Source organism: Delphinapterus leucas, chromosome 2 (genome assembly GCF_059928025.1).
Source record: "Delphinapterus leucas isolate spDelLeu-1000000601 "Yukka" chromosome 2, BTC_Dleu_Yukka2, whole genome shotgun sequence".
Taxonomy (NCBI): Eukaryota; Metazoa; Chordata; class Mammalia; order Artiodactyla; family Monodontidae; genus Delphinapterus; species Delphinapterus leucas.
In genome coordinates, this window is record NC_143130.1 from 120,367,007 (window position 1) to 120,383,590 (window position 16,584).

A 16,584-nucleotide genomic window follows, 5' to 3' on the forward strand; every position below is an offset into this window, starting at 1 on the left:
AGATTTCTGTGTTCAGATTTCACTCCACCATCTTTACTTGGCCTTTTTTTTTCAATAAACTTTTTATTTTAGAATACTTTCAGATTTACAGAAAAGTTGTGAAGATAGTACAGAGTTCCTATAACCCTCACCCAGTTTCCCTTATTGCTAACATCTTACATTACTATAGTACATATGTCACAGGGGAGAAATCAACATTGTTATACAACTATTTACTAAAGGCCGCGCTTTATTCAGATTTCACTACTTCTCCCTGATGTCCTTTTTATTTTCCAAGATCCTATCCAGTATTCCGTAGACATTTAGTTACTGTGTCTCCGTTGCCTACTCTGCTGTGTGACATTTTCTCAGACTTTCCTTGTTTTTGATGACAGTTCTGGAATATTGGTCAGGTATTTTATAGAATGTTTCTCGATTTCAGTTTTTCTGAAGTTTTTCTCATGATTAGACTGAGGTATTGGTTTTATGGGACAGAGAGTACAGGGGTGAAATGCCATTTTCATCACATCATTTCAAGGTTATCGTCTATCAATATGACTTACAGCCAGTGATGTTAATCTTGGTCACCTGGCCAAGGTAGTACTTGCCATGTTTCTCTTCTGTAAAGTTACCTACATTCCTCTTTCATACTCTGCTGTTTGAAGCAAATCACTGAAGTGCAGCCCGTACTCAATGATGGGCTGTGGAGTGCGGGCTAGGAGGTTGAGTTCTAGCTTCCTCAGCAGAGAATATCTACATAAATTATTTGTAATTCTTCAGTACAGGACATTTGTATCCCTCATTTTTTTATTTAGTTATATCTGTATGGACTCACTGGTATTCATTTAATACTTCGAATTATCTAATACTATGTTATTTTGTTGATTGGAGTATTCCAGCTTTTTTTTTTTAACGTCTTTATTGGAGTATAATTGCTTTACAATGATGTGTTAGTTTCTCCTTTATAACAAAGTGAATCAGCTGTATATATACACGTATCCCCATATCTCCTCCCTCTTGCGTCTCTCTCCTACCCTCCCTATCCCACCCCTCTAGATGGTCACAAAGCACCGAGCTGATCTCCCTGTGCTATGTGGCTGCTTCCCATTAGCTATCTATTCTACATTTGGTAGTGTATATATGTCCACGCCACTCTCTCATTTCGTCCCAGCTTACTCTTCCCCCTCCCCATGTCCTCAAGTACATTCTCTACATCTGCATCTTTATTCCTGCTCTGCCCCTAGGTTCTTCAGAACCTTTTTATTTTTTTAAAGATTCCATATATGTGTTAGCATATGGTATTTGTTTTTCTCTTTCTGACTTACTTCACTCTGTATGACAGTCTCTAGGTCAATCCAATCACCACAAATAACTCAATTTCATTTCTTTTTATGGCTGAGTAATATTCCATTGTATATATGTGCCACATCTTCTTTATCCATTCATCCATTGATGGACACTCAGTTTGCTTCCATGTCCTGGCTATTGTAAATAGAGCTGCAGTGAACATTGTGGTACATGACTCTTTTTGAATTATGGTTTTCTCAGGGTATATGCCCAGTAGTGGGATTGCTGAGTCATATGGTAGTTCTAGTTTTAGTTTTTTAAGGAAGCTCCATACTGTTCTCCATAGTGGCTGTATCAATTTACATTCCCATTACATTCCCAAGGGTTCCCTTTTCTCCACACCCTCTCCAGCATTTATTGTTTGTAGATTTTTTGATGATGGCCATTCTGACCAGTGTGAGGTGATACCTCATTGTAGTTTTGATTTGCATTTCTCTAATGATTAGTGATGTTGAGCATCCTTTCATGTGTTTGTTGGCAATCTGTATATCTACTTTGGAGAAATGTCTGTTTAGGTCTTTTGCCCATTTTTGGATTGGGTTGTTTGTTTTTTTGATATTGAGTTGCATGAGCTGCTTGTAAATTTTGGAGATTAATCCTTTGTCAGTTGCTTCATTTGCAAATATTTTCTCCCATTCTGAAGGTTGTCTTTTCATCTTGTTTATGGTTTCCTTTGCTGTGCAAAAGCTTTTAAGTTTCATTAGGTGCCATTTGTTTATTTTTGTTTTTATTTGCATTACTCTAGGAGGTGGGTCAAAAAAGATCTTGCTGTGATTTATGTCACAGAGTGTTCTGCCTATGTTTTCCTCTAAGAGATTGATGGTGTCTGGCCTTACATTTAGGTCTTTAATCCATTTTGAGTTTATTTTTGCGTATGGTGTTAGGGAGTGTTCTAATTTCATTCTTTTACACGTAGCTGTCCAGTTTTCCGAGCACCACTTATTGAAGTGGCTGTGTTTTCTCCACTGTATTTTCTTCCCTCTTTATCAAAGATAAGGTGACCATATGTGCGTGGGTTTATCTCTGGGCTTTCTATCATGTTCCATTGATCTATATTTCTGTTTTTGTGCCAGTACCTTACTGTCTTGATTACTGTAGCTTTGTAGTATAGTCTGAAGTCAGGGAGCCTGATTCCTCCTGCTCCGTTTTTCATTCTCAAGATTGCTTTGGCTATTCGGGGTCTTTTGTGTTTCCATACAAATTGTGAAATTTTTTTGTTCTAGTTCTGTGAAAAATGCCATTGATAGATTGATAGGGATTGCATTGAATCTGTAGATTGCTTTGGGTAGTATAGTCATTTTCACATTGTTGATTCTTCCAATCCAAGAACATGGTATATCTCTCCATCTGTTTGTATTATCTTTAATTCCTTTCATCAGTGTCTTACAGTTTTCTGCATACAGGTCTTTTGTCTCCTTAGGTGGGTTTATTCCTAGGTATTTTATTCTTTTTGTTGCAGTGGTAAATGGGAGTGTTTCCTTAATTTCTCTTTCAGATTTTTCATCATTAGTGTATAGGAATGCCAGAGATTTCTGTGCATTAATTTTGTATCCTGCTACTTTACCACTTTCATTGATTAGCTCTAGTAGTTTTCTGGTAGCATCTTTAGGATTCTCTCTGTATAACATCATGTCATCTGCAAACAGTGACAGCTTTACCTCTTCTTTTCTGATTTGGATTCCATTTATTTCCTTTTCTTCTCTGATTGCTGTGACTAAAACTTCCAAAACTATGTTGAATAATAGTGGTGAGAGTGGGCAACCTTGTCTTGTTCCTGATCTTAGTGGAAATGGTTTCAGTTTTTCACCATTGAGAATGATGTTGGCTGTGGGTTTGTCATATATGGCCTATATTATGTTGAGGAAAGTTCCCTCTATGCCTACTTTCTAGAGGGTTTTTATCATAAATTGGTGTTGAATTTTGTCAAAAGCTTTTTCTGCATCTGTTGAGATGATCATATGGTTTTTCTCCTTCAGTTTGTTAATATGGTGTATCACATTGATTGATTTGCATATATTGAAGAATCCTGGGATAAATTCCACTTGATCATGGTGTATGATCCTTTTAATGTGCTGTTGGATTCTGTTTGCTAGTATTCTGTTGAGGATTTTTGCATCTATGTTCATCAGTGATATTGGCCTGTAGTTTTCTTTCTTTGTGACATCTTTGTCTGATTTTGGTGTCATGGTGATGCTGGCCTCATAGAATGTGTTTTGGAGCATTCCTTTCTCTGCTATATTTTGGAAGAGTTTGAGAAGGCTAGGTGTTGACTCTTCTCTAAATCTTTGATAGAATTCGCCTGTGAAGCCGTCTGGTCCTGGGCTTTTGTTTGTTGGAATATTTTAATCACAGTCTCAATTTCAGTGCTTGTGATTGGTCTGTTTATATTTTCTCTTTCTTCCTGGTTCAGTCTCGGAAGGTTGTGCTGTTCTAAGAATATGTCCATTTCTTCCAGCTTGTCCATTTTATTGGCATATAGTTGCTTGTAGTAACTTCTCATAATCCTTTGTATTTCTGCAGTGTCAGTTGTTACTTCTCCTTTTTCATTTCTAATTCTCTTGATTTGAGTCTTCTCCCTTTTTTTCTTGATGAGTCTGGCTAATGTTTTATCAGTTTTGTTTATCTTCTCAGAGTACCAGCTTTTAGTTTTATTGATCTTCGCTGTTGTGTAGTATTTCAACTTTGACCATTGGAAACTCTTTTAGGTGGCTCCTACATGCCTTTGACATGTTCCCATCCTTTTGATTTTTTTAACCATTTCTTACTTTCTGGCACTGCAGCCTGCTCCAGGGTCATGTTTTATGGGGATATGCCCACCCCACCAGCAATGAATCAGAGTTCTTGTTGCTCACCATCCTTGCCAGCATTTGGAATTGTCATTCTTGTTTTGCTTTTTTTCTTATTTTGAACATTAGCCATTCTCTAATGACAGATGATATTGAGCTCCTGTTTATTTACCATCTGTATATCTTCTTTGGTAAAATGTCTGTTCAGATATTTGACCAGTTTTTTAAGTTGGGTTGTTTCCTTTTTGTTAATTTTAAGTGTTCGTTATATATTCTAGATGTAAGTCATTTTTCAGGTGTGTGGTTTTCAAATATTTTCTTCCAGTACATGTTTTGTATTTTTCTTCTCTTAACAGTGTGCTTAGCAGGATATAAGTTTTAAATTTTGATAAAATCCAGTTTATTGATTGTTTTTTCTTTCATGTTTTGTACTTTTAGTATTGAATCTAAAACTCATTGTCATATGTAAGGTCACACCAAGTGTTCTCCTATGTTTTCTTCTATGAGTTATAAATTTCATGTTTTACATTTAGGCCTACAATCTGTTTTGAGTTGATTTTTGTGTAAAGTGATACATGGTACATGTAAATGGTCTTTTTTTTTTTTTTTTGCCTGTGGACATTTATTCTAGTACCATTGTTGAAAATGGTATCACTTCTCCACTAATTTCCTTTGCACCTTTGCCAAAAGTTATTTGACTATTCATGTGCATTAATTTCAGGACTTACTTGTCTGTCCATTGATCTGTGTTTCTATCCCTTTGCCAATACCACACATTCTTGATTACTAAATCTTTATGTTACGTCTTGAAACAGGATAATGTCATCCCTCTAAACTTTGCTCTTTTATTGTAGAATTATTTTGACTATTCTGGTACGTTTGCCTTTCCATATACCTTTAAGAATCAGTTTGTTTTTATCTACAAAACAGTTGCTGGGACCCAATGTGTTTAAACATCCTCTTCAAAATAGATACCTTTTTTTCAGTAATGCAGCTATTAAAAACTTCAGAACTTTTCTTTAGGGATTTGCAAGTACTATTACCTTCAATTTGTCAACTGCTGCACAGTACTATACTTAGCATGTAATTTATGACCATAAATCTTTTATGTAGATTGATCACCAATTTTATTCATAAAATTTGCTTCTAAATAGTTTTTACTGTTTTTTTTTTTTGCGGTACGTGGGCCTTTCACTGTTGTGGCCTCTTCCGTTGCAGAGCACAGGCTCCGGACGCGCAGGCTCAGCAGCCATGGCTCACGGGCCCAGCCGCTCCGCGGCATGTAGGATCTTCCCAGACCGGGGCATGAACCCGTGTCCCTTGCATCGGCAGGCAGACTGTCAACCACCGCGCCACCAGGGAAGCCCAGTTTTTACTGTTTTTAGAAATAAAATTCACCCCCAAAAGATAACATATCAGTTTTTTATACAATGTCACAACTCATTGAGTGATATTCAGGCTTTATAGGTGAAAAAACTTAGAGTGGTTGACTACCTGCCCAAAGAGTCATAGTCAGTCACTTACACATTGTAGGACTTATCTACCTCAGAGCTATACAGGCATCTCAACCTTAGCATATCCAAAATGGAATTATTAATTTATTTTTAAAACCTGATCCTCCTTAATTCCCTGTACCTATCAACAGCATAACCACCTGCCCACATATCCAAACAAAAACTTCTTCCTCAGAACTCCTATTAAATTGGTCTCTTAGTTTTGTTCATTCTGTCTCTTTAAGTGATGGATCTAAATTGAGCCTATCCTTCTTCCCTAAACTTTTAAATCTTCCATTGTCTATTTACTTTAATCTGTACATATGTTTTGTTATAGTTTTTATTACAATACATGAAAATTAGGGTTCCTTGAGGCGAGACTTTTTCATTTTGTTCTTGGTAGCATTCCTATTGAGTGAGGAATGGGGAATGGAGAAAAGGAAAACAGTCCCAAGACTTATCTTTTAGTTAATTAGTCCATTCAATAAATATTTATTGAATATTTATTATCTGTCAAGTACAGTGCTGGTTGCAGGAACACAGCATTACGGTTTCAATTTAGTTAAGAAGATCAGCATTAAGTAAATATGAATAATTACATAAATACTCAAAATAGTATCAAGTGATATGAAGAATTATTGGTTCCTAAGAAAAGTTTATAGACAGCTGTATTACAGTCTAGGGGTTCAGGTGAGTGGATCAGGAAAAATCATACAGAAGAAGCAAGAACAACAACAGCAACAAATAGCATGTCAGTACAGTTTTAAATGGCACTGTGGAGGTTCTTTTCTACTCAGTTGAAGTCTATAGGCTCTGAACTTCTATTCAGAAGTCTATAACTCTGAACTATAGGCTCTAAAATAGTGCATTTTAGACTAAATCTTTGTTAAGATAGAACCAATTTATAACTGAGCTTTGCTTGACTGAAAGGCATATTTAGAGGCATTGAGTATAAGATGAAATTGTATAAATTATTTCACATCTTTTTGTTTTAATTCCTTACTTCTTGCTTCCTATAATCTGGAAATTCCTTCCTTCTTTTTTCTCTCATCATCTTTTCCACTTCCGATCTACTTTTTATCTTTCTGTATAATGTTTGTCTTGTCTTATTATTCTGCCGCTTCTCTGCTTTCCCTTACCTCTTGAATTTTTAATGCTTTTTTCTTTGTCTCTTTTGCTTTTATCCAAAACCAGGAAAAAGTAAAAAGGATTCAGGTTAAAATGACTTACATATGCATGCCAATATAGACATGTTTGCATAGGTACATTCCAACTTTTGAGACCATGGTATCTATTTTTCAATCTGTTATGTTGGTGTATTTTTTATATTAAAGGTGGCACTGTGTAAGAAAGGAGACTTAGAGAAAAAAAACAATTTAGAATTTTTTGATAAGCTGATCACTAGTTCTTTGTATCATTTGGGGGTCAAAGTTTTGCTTCTTCCCATTGAACAAGGTAAAGGACTATAGGTTCAGAAAGGAAAGATGTGATATTGACTGATTTAGGAATAAATCAAGGTATGTGACATTTCATGCATGAGTCTTTTCACTTAGAGTGCAAGGTTGTCAGTCAGAATTTGCATGGTATAGGAAATCAATTGAAACTTGAACCTATGGACATTTACTTCAGCAATATTCTTACTGATTATCATGACTGTCTAGTTAGACTGTTGTAGGCATAATTTAAAGATTATGAAAGGTTGAAATTCTTTTGTTTAATTGTAAACTTCATATTAATGATACATAATGTATAGTTTGTTGGCTGTATGTCATATAATACCAACTATTACTTTGTCTTTATTAAGCTAGTAAAACTATGTGTTGTACATGCTGCTAGTAAACCTTAAACCTAAAAAGTCATTTTACATAGAAAATTATGTGTTTTATATAACTGTTTCAAATTGCTTCCTTTTTCTTAAAGGTAAGTTGTTTGTCTAATTTTTGTTTTCTTAAGTGATATAGTAAGTAATGTCCTTATTGTAGGACTGAATTTAATTTTCTGGAAGCCACTATTGTTGATTTTTTATCTTTAACTAGATATTAAATGACCCACCTCAGAAAAATGTGTCAAATATACTGAATTGGCACTTACAGTGTATTAACATCAAAGATCTGATCTCATTTTTCAATACTCTGTATCAGGGATCAGCAAAGTAAGGACCTATGGTGCAAATCCAGCCTTCCACTTGTTTTGTATTTAAAGTTTTATTTGAATACAACCACACCTGTTCATTTACATATTGTCTATGAATAGTTTTTCTTATTCAAAGGCAGAATTTAGTAGCTGCAACAGAGAACATATGGTAAAGCCTAAAATATTATCTGACGCTTTACAAAAAAAGTTTGCTCATCCCTACTCTATATAATCTAATTGAGACTAAATTACTATGTAGTTGATCTTTGATATCTGTGACAAATACTTCCTGAAACTTTTAAAGAAATGCAAATTTGAACACAACCATACCTGTTCATTTACATATTGTCTATGAATGAGTTTGCACTACAAAGGCAGACTTTAGTAGGTACGAGAGTTTTTAAGAGGTTTTCTTTTTAATTATTTCTTTTATTTTTGGTTGTGTTGGGTCCTCGTTGCTGCACGCAGGCTTTCTCTAGTTGTGGCGAGCAAGCGGGGGCTACTCTTGTTGCGGTGCATGGGCTTCTCATTGCGGTGGCTTCTCTTGTTGCCGAGCACAGGCTCTAGGCACGTGCGCTTCAGTAGTTGTGGCTCACGGGCTCTAGAGCACAGGCTCAGTAGTTGTGGCACACGGGCTTAGTTGCTCCACGGCATGTGAGATCATCACGGACCAGGGCTCGAACCCGTGTCCCTTGCGTGGATTCTTAACCACTGTGCCACCAGGGAAGTCCCTCTTATTTTTTTTAAATAGGCATTTTTATTATTTTTTTAAATTTTTATTGGAGTATAGTTGATTTACAATGCTGTGTTAGTTGCAGGTGTACAGCAAATAAGAACCTGCTGTATAATAAAAGGTTTTAAGTTTTATTTTCCTCTTAGTGACCATTTATCACTATATTTATATCAATTATAAAGGCTAATAATAAAGCAAAATAGAGATTCACATGCCAAGTGGTTGATGTGGCTCACTCATGCCCTGCATGTCATACCTGACACACTCACCAAAACATGATTCACATTCATTTATCAGAAAATGATAAATCACTATATATCATGTACTTTTATGGGCAATCACATAAGTTATTGTTATTTTTATTTTTTGTGGTACACGGGCCCCTCACTGTTGTGGCCTCTCCCGTTGCGGACCACAGGCTCCGGACGCGCAGGCTCAACGGCCATGGCTCACGGGCCTAGCCGCTCCGCGGCATGTGGGATCTTCCCAGACCGGGGCACGAACCCGTGTCCCCTGCATTGGCAGGCGGACTCTCAACCACTGCTCCACCAGGGAAGCCCCCACATAAGTTATTTATAGTCAGAATGCTAAATTTATGTGCCAAGGATCTAGTATATAACATCTGATAAGAAAATTTGATTTTAATTTTTTTTTAATTTTGGTTGTTAGCAGGGAATTTAATATTAGACTAAATACAGTTATCTTAACCATTTCCTATTGAAAGCTGTGAATTTAAAACATTTAAACTCTTCATTTGCTTTTCCTTAAAGTAATAGTTCTTCATTTTGCATTGCCTGAAGAAAACATATAAATATTACATAGGAATTTCATGCACTTTTTGTTATGTTGATTATTTGGAACATATGAATTACTTAACCTACCTACACTGTTATTTTCTTTTTGATCATATGTAACTCTTTGAAACAAAAAAAGAGAGTTGCATAATATTGAGAACTAATTTTTTTAAGTTCCCAGTAATCTGTGAATCTAAATGCTTAATTTCCATGTAGCTTTTTACATTTTAAATGATCAAGTTTCATAAATTGTGAAGTTTATAAATATTGAAACTTCTTTGGAAACTGCCATTAATTGACCTTAGTTTGATTTCATCTAAAAAGAACAACATTAAGGTAAATATTCCTTACCACATATGGCTTCCCTAAAAATCATATTTAGCCAACCGATAACTGATGGTTAAATGCCACTCATGTTCTTCAAATACTTTTACATGATCATAAATAAGTGGAAGAATTTTATCTTATACTTTTCCACTGTGTTTTTTAATTGAATAAAAAGGAAGTGATGGGCTTCCCTGGTGGCGCAGTAGTTGAGAGTCTGCCTGCCGATGCAGGGGACACGGGTTCGTGCCCCAGTCCGGGAAGATCCCACATGCCGCGGAGCGGCTGGGCCCGTGAGCCACGGCCGCTAAGCCTGCGCGTCTGGAGCCTGTGCTCCGCAACACCGCAAAAAAAAAAAAAAAAAAAAAAAGGAAGTGATTATCCTCATAATTTTTGTAGACTAAGCTTTTATGAAGCAGAATATTTGAAAACTTGATTTATTTTGGGAGAAAAAGATAAGAGTACATATTTGCCCTTATTGGAATGTGAATCCAAGGGGACATTAGTAGTTTGAGATAAACATTAAATATATATAATTCAAAATTACTACACCTACCTGTTGACTTACACCATTTAAATATGGGTAGAGATAGTTTTTTTGATATATGTTCATATATTTTCCTGTGCAAATGCAATGTTCTAAAATCTATACTTTCTCTCCATGATTATAGCAGTTTGATTGAACTGTGGAGTTTGGAACAATTTTGTAACAAATTTGTTAAGTGTCTCCTGTAATCTTTTCCTAGTATCCTTTTTTTGTAGTAAATGTTAAATCACAGGAGCACAGAAATGGAGGGGGAAAACTTGAAACACGAATTTGGATATCTAAGCTTTTAAGTACAATTTTTAAATAATTGAAATCATTTCTAAAATCTCCATCATTTCACTGGTACCCATTACAGGTTTTCATTTAATCTACCCAATTTAATGACTGCCTAAATTATATTATATACATTTTCTAAATATGTCATTTAGAACTTCTTTCTTTACTTTAACTGCATTTCAATTTACCAACATCAACAAACATAAACACTATGACTCTTAAAAGACAAAAAGTCCATTTATGAAGAGAACCAGTTTACTTTTTTTCCCTTTAAATTGAATAATTCTGTGTTATGCAAAAAAGAAAATAACATTAGTCATTTAAAAATGTGACCAATTTTGGTCAGCCTTTCAATATAGCGTATTTGTTTCAACAAATAGGTAGCACCAGGAGATTTTCAGGTCAAATTTAGTGATAGTTATTTGTCATTGCTTTTGAGGGAACGTAGTTAAACTTTGTAATAAAAATACTTGCTTTGTTTTATTTGTGATAATGTCCAAAAAGGATAGGAAATACAGTTTCTGGTAAGAATTGAAAGTCTAGAAATAAATATAATGATGAGAATGAGTACTTCTATCACTGGGGAACTTTCTTCATCTAAGCACATATGAACAATTGATCCTTGTAGTCATATATAGCAGTAAACATTAATAACTTAACAGTCTGAAGTCAGTGCAGAAGATATGGAGCATTATTGAAAGATGGAGTCGAGCAGGTGGCACTTTAATATGTTCAATGTCATGGTTGACTCTAAAGACTAGTCGAATGAAATTACTTGAGGTTCTAAAGATTTAAAAAGCGAACTCATTTTGCTGCACTAAGGAAATGCTACTGATCAGGCTTTCTGTGTCCCTTTTTTCTAGGCTAGAAAATATTAACCCTGAAGAAAATGACATGGTAAGCCATTCTCTGAGGAGATTTCTTGATGTCAGTCTTATATCTTAGAGGCTTAAGTTCAATTGAGTGGGTTTCAAGAACTAAGATGTGGGAAAAAGAAGAATTGACACACTAATAATGTACATCTTTGCTGCAATATGAAAATTCAATAACTTCACTCAGTCAATTTACAATTCACATGTGCCTATTAATTAAAACCCTATATTAAATAAAATATATTAAAACTTCATGTCTGACTAACATATAATGGTGTTGGTAGACATTACAGGAATTACTGAACAGAATAAACAATGCAGACACAGGGATAGCTATTCAGAAGAATGGAGCTATAATTGTGGATAGAATCTACAAGACCAAGGAATGTAAAAAGAGAATAACTGCAGAAGAAATGAATGCAGTGATTGAAGAACGGGATGCTGCTTTGTCTCAGGTAACTGCATGTACAATATCTGTAAAAAGCATACACTTAACATTTTCCCCTCTTTCTTTACATTAAAAAATGACTTTTCCCCACATATTCTTAATTCGAATTTGTTTTTAGATTATAATTAATACCACAATGATTAGCTATATTAAAATAATCACATATTTTGTTATATCATTCTTCAAGTATATGCATTCTAATAAAACTGTTAGCTTGTTATAAAATTTTAGTTATATTCTTTAAAGTAATCACTTTTATATGAGACTTCTTACTTGAGGCACAGTTTTGTGAGGGCTGACATTGTCTTTATTACTGTTTTATTCCTAGTGCCTAATTCAGTGCCTTTTAGTAAACATTGATAAAGGAATCAAATTATTAGGGTATTCCTTTCTGAACATTACTTATACCTTCCTGCTCTAACTGAAACCTGATTACCGCCCTGAGTATACCGCTTCCACTGCAGTCCTCTCAAATGTGAATATATTCCCTCGCCCAGCAGTTGGACCACTGGGCTTGGAGGCTTGTTCCTCATTAGTGTTTTTAGATCATTGTTCCTTTATTCTCTCTAAACACCTCCAGCTTTGAGGCCCATGTATCAGATTGTATCACCTATCACACACTCCTGTTGCAGTCGTGTACACATTCCCGTGTCGCTTCCCTCATTTCTTAAAGATTTTAGGATCTATTTCACTGTCTCTTTCTTCAGCCTACTCCTGTCACAGTTCTTGGTGATTTAAATATCTATGTAGGTGATACTTTCAATATCCCTCTCATCTCTTTGAATCTCTCTCCTCCAATAATCCACGTACGCTATACTCTTTCTGCCATCCACCCTATGGTCATACCCTGTTCTTGGTCATTATCAGTCTCAATTTCAAGCATCCCGCTTGATGACCACCATTTGTTATCTTTCCAGCTCACTCTAGAACTCTAACTCTTGCAAATTGTCAACTCTCCTGGCACCTGATTATATTGATCTTACCACCTCTTTTCCTATCCCTTAATCCCCTCATGTCCTCACTTCCCTCTTCATCTAGTTTGGATTCCGTGGCTCACCATAATTATCACCAACTTGCATGTAATATAACCTCAGTTGTTTTGGCCCTCTCTTCCTTTATCCTGCTCACCTAGCAAAACCTAAGTTTTATAAATTTAACTTTCTGCCTGTTCTACACCTTCACAGCTTTATATGGCAGGAGACTATCACACAAATTTGCTGACTGAACTTACCTTGAGTTCATGACCACCGTCTTCAAGTAGACCCTTGGTGTTGCCTGGCAACCTTCCACTCACTCTCCCCCTCTGGAGGACTATTTTATCTTTCTCCTTTCTCCTCAAGCATCCAACGTCTGCCTCCCAATAGAAAAAAGAATTTCTGCTTGTCCCCACCATTTCATTCACCAGCCTACTTGCATTTGCACCCATATACTCTGCCTTTTCTACTTTCTTTTTTACATGCTTCTGTTTAAGGACAACTTCTCTGTTTCACACTAGTTTACATCTTTCCTTGCCTGCTTAAGGTTATCACTTAACCAATTGTCCCTTTTCTCTCCTACTTCATAAAATGTTTCCTTATTAGTTCATTTCTATCACTGTGTGAAATTCTTTACTATATCCCATGGAGGCTGGGTGAAAGTTTTGGTAAGTCTTGGTCAGCTTGTGGTTCACTGAGTGCAGAGTATTCACTAGGGCTCTACTCCTGGAGAATCCTCTATTCTAGTGTTTGTCTCTTTTGCATTGTAAGACTATGGGAAACTCCATTATTCTTTTCACAGGGCTTAAGGCTTAGCTTTTTTTTTTTTTTTTTTTTTTTTGCGGTACTCGGGTCTCTCACTGCTGCGGCCTCTCCCACCGCGGAGCGCAGGCTCAGCAGCCATGGTTCTCGGGCCCAGCCGCTCCGCGGCATGTGGGATCCTCCTGGACCAGGGCACGAACCCGCGTCCCCTGCATCGGCAGGCAGACTCTCAACCACTGCGCCACCAGGGAAGCCCTAAGGCTTAGCTTTTTAACTTTAAGCCCTATACAGTTTTGAGAGTTAGCAAATGATTTGAGATGGAACCAAGTCTCAAATCTCCAATTTTGTCACATCAGCCCTGCATAACTGTCAGAAGCTTAGATGATTTCAATGTCCTCCAGCAGGAGCCCTCTGTACAGTCAAAGCTGGATTTCTCAGCCTCTTGCCCATTCTCCGAACCTTTAAAACTCAGGGGGAAAACAATGACTTCAGATCTTCAAATCACCTGTCTCCAGTTAACCCCTCTTCAGAATCCCAGCTGCTCAAGTTATTGTTGCAGCAGCAACCTTCTGATGTCTTAAACAGATATTTTTTAAAAATTTAATCTGGCTTTCCTTGTTCTTGGCTGGAGAATTGTTATGCCACAAATGATTCTATCCTATCCCAATGTGGAAATCTGACATTTATCTTCAGATTAAAATTGGGAAAAGTTCAATTTAAACTTTTAGAGTGGGCAGCTGTTTTTAGCATTTTGTGCCCTCCCAAGTGTATTCGATCTTGGATCATTCAATATATTGTTGAAGAGATAGCCAAAACTATTTTTCTGTGCTTGAAACAATTATAAACTCAAACATTTGATTTTTTTAGAAATCATCTATTTTGTTAAGTTAACTAAAACACCCATGTACATAGAGAACTTACCACTTTCTTCCTTTATCCCTGCTATATTCCAAGTCTTTATTACAAGGCCTTTGCTTTCGTGTTTTGGATATATTTTATATACCAACCCCCCTGGCCCTTTTGGCAAAAGTCCACATCCCAACCTCCATTCCCATGCCTAACTTACTCAGTGCTCAGGGGCTAGGCCCTTCACCTACTGCATCAGGTACCAGCTGAGGTCCAATAACTGAAAATCTCTATAATATTATCCTACCGACTACAAGTAGCAGCGAGGCCCAAAGCCTCATGTTGCCAGGCTCTGACCATCTATGCATGTCCTTGGAAATCGAAACTAGCCTAGAACTAGCCTAATTTAGCCAGAACCCCAAGGAATAGTATGATAATTATGTGAAAACTTGACTGGACCACAGGGTGTCCAGATATTTGGTAAAATGTTATTTCGGGGTATGTCTGTGAGGGTGTTTCTGTATGAGATTAACATCTGAATCTTACATCATTGGCTCTCCTGGTTCTCAGGCCTTCGGACTCAAGCCGGAACTATACCATTTTCTTATGATTAGAGTGAGATTTTGGGTTTTTGGAAAGAATTCCACAGAAATTTCACCTTAATTAGCACTATTTTCTCTTTCCCCAGGCTAAGCATCTCAGCATACTTCAACCCCTTCCCTGAGTTTCCTTTTTTTTGTTGTCTTGTAGTTGTTAATTTTCCCTTCTTGGTCTATCAAGGCTGAATGATTAATCATAAATTTCTATTACCTGAACACCATGCAGAGAATGTTAACTCACCACTATTTTCTGGAAATAAGTCACTCCAAATTCCATCTTAACCCTTTTAATTTGTACACTTTTCTTAATTGTGTTTGTCGTTGAAAATATTTTTAAAACATTTATGTGCCCCTTTTAACCATAATATAATTAGTACATCTTTTTTTGATAGTTAATTCATTTTTGTCAAATGCTATAATGAAAACTATAGATCCTGAGATCTTTCAGGTCCAGAGTTGACAAATACAAAAAGCAGGGAGGACCAAGGGGTAATCATCAGGTTAATTAAAGAAATTCAGCTAAACATTTCACTAGTCAGTTTTCTCCTTCTCTATAGCCACAAGCTATACCATGCACTAAGCACAATAAAATGAAAGATAAACCAAATAAGAGGAAGACATGAATCCAGTCCAATAATACAATGAAGAAAATTCTAGGAAGACAGCTAAACAATGTACAAAAAGTACAGTTGGTCTGTTGCTTTATAACTCTTTCTACCTTTAAGCATGTTTTCCCCTCTCACTGACACATGCTTCTATCCACTTGTTACTTGCTTGTCTACCTACTACTTTAAAGCTAATTTAAATATCATCTCTTCAATAAAGTTCTCTCACATGAAGCAATATTGATAGATATCTTCTTTTTGCCCACATTTTACTTTACATCCTATTATAGTACTTGTCACACTGCAGTACAGTTAATTGACTTTATGCCTGTCTTCCCACCTAGCATGAAGGTAAGAACTGTTCTTTATCTGTGTCTATTAGTCCTTAGGACAGTGTAGGCACAAAATATAGGCTTGTTGAATTAATGAACTGATGAGCTTAGCTGTTTTAGATCTATTTCAAGATACATTGAACTAAAAGAAGTTAGTGAAATATTATTCATTCATCCACATTTTATTAAGGACCTGTTATATGTCTGTGTTGGGGGATTCAGCAATGATCCAAATATAGAAGGCTCTTACTCTTATGGAACTTACATTTTAGTATGGAAATATAGATAGTGAACAAATAAATGAATAAAGTATTTTCAGTTAGGGATGTAATAAAAATAAAAAGGTAATGGAGAGTGACTGCAATTGGTAGGAGGATTGTCACTTTAAATAGGGTGATCAAGGCAGTCCTTTTGTTTAATTGTTGAATTTTGGTGAATAGTTGAATTGAGACTTGAAAGAGGAGAAGGATCCAGCCATGCAAAATCTGTGAAGAGAGCATTCCATCAGAAAAGAATACATCAACAATGCCCTGTGAGAGGGAACAAGCTTAGTGTGTTTAAGGCTCTGATGTAAATACTCCAAGCTTAAATATGGTTGAAGTGCAGTGAGCAAGGAAGATAGCAGCAAGTGACGAGGTAGAAGAGGTAGGCAGCAGACAAATTTGTAAGGTCTTGTATGCCATGGTAAGGGCTAAAAATTGTGTATAAATGCAGAAGATATTGAGGGAGAAAGG

General features: G+C 36.2%; 1 protein-coding gene across 9 annotated transcripts in view; it reads left to right on the forward strand.

Moving 5' to 3' along the window:
- The window catches only part of MIPOL1 (mirror-image polydactyly 1), a 328,422-nt gene that overhangs the window by 100,644 nt on the left and 211,194 nt on the right, over window positions 1–16,584 (forward strand). For 8 of the 9 annotated variants that reach the window (XM_089907624.1, XM_089907621.1, XM_089907623.1 and 5 more), the window contains 2 exons: window positions 11,276–11,309; window positions 11,569–11,739. In XM_089907624.1, the coding sequence (XP_089763750.1) occupies window positions 11,276–11,309; window positions 11,569–11,739 (205 nt within the window). The remainder of the gene's footprint in view (window positions 1–11,275; window positions 11,310–11,568; window positions 11,740–16,584) is intronic. The other variant, XM_089907628.1, reaches the window with a different exon arrangement.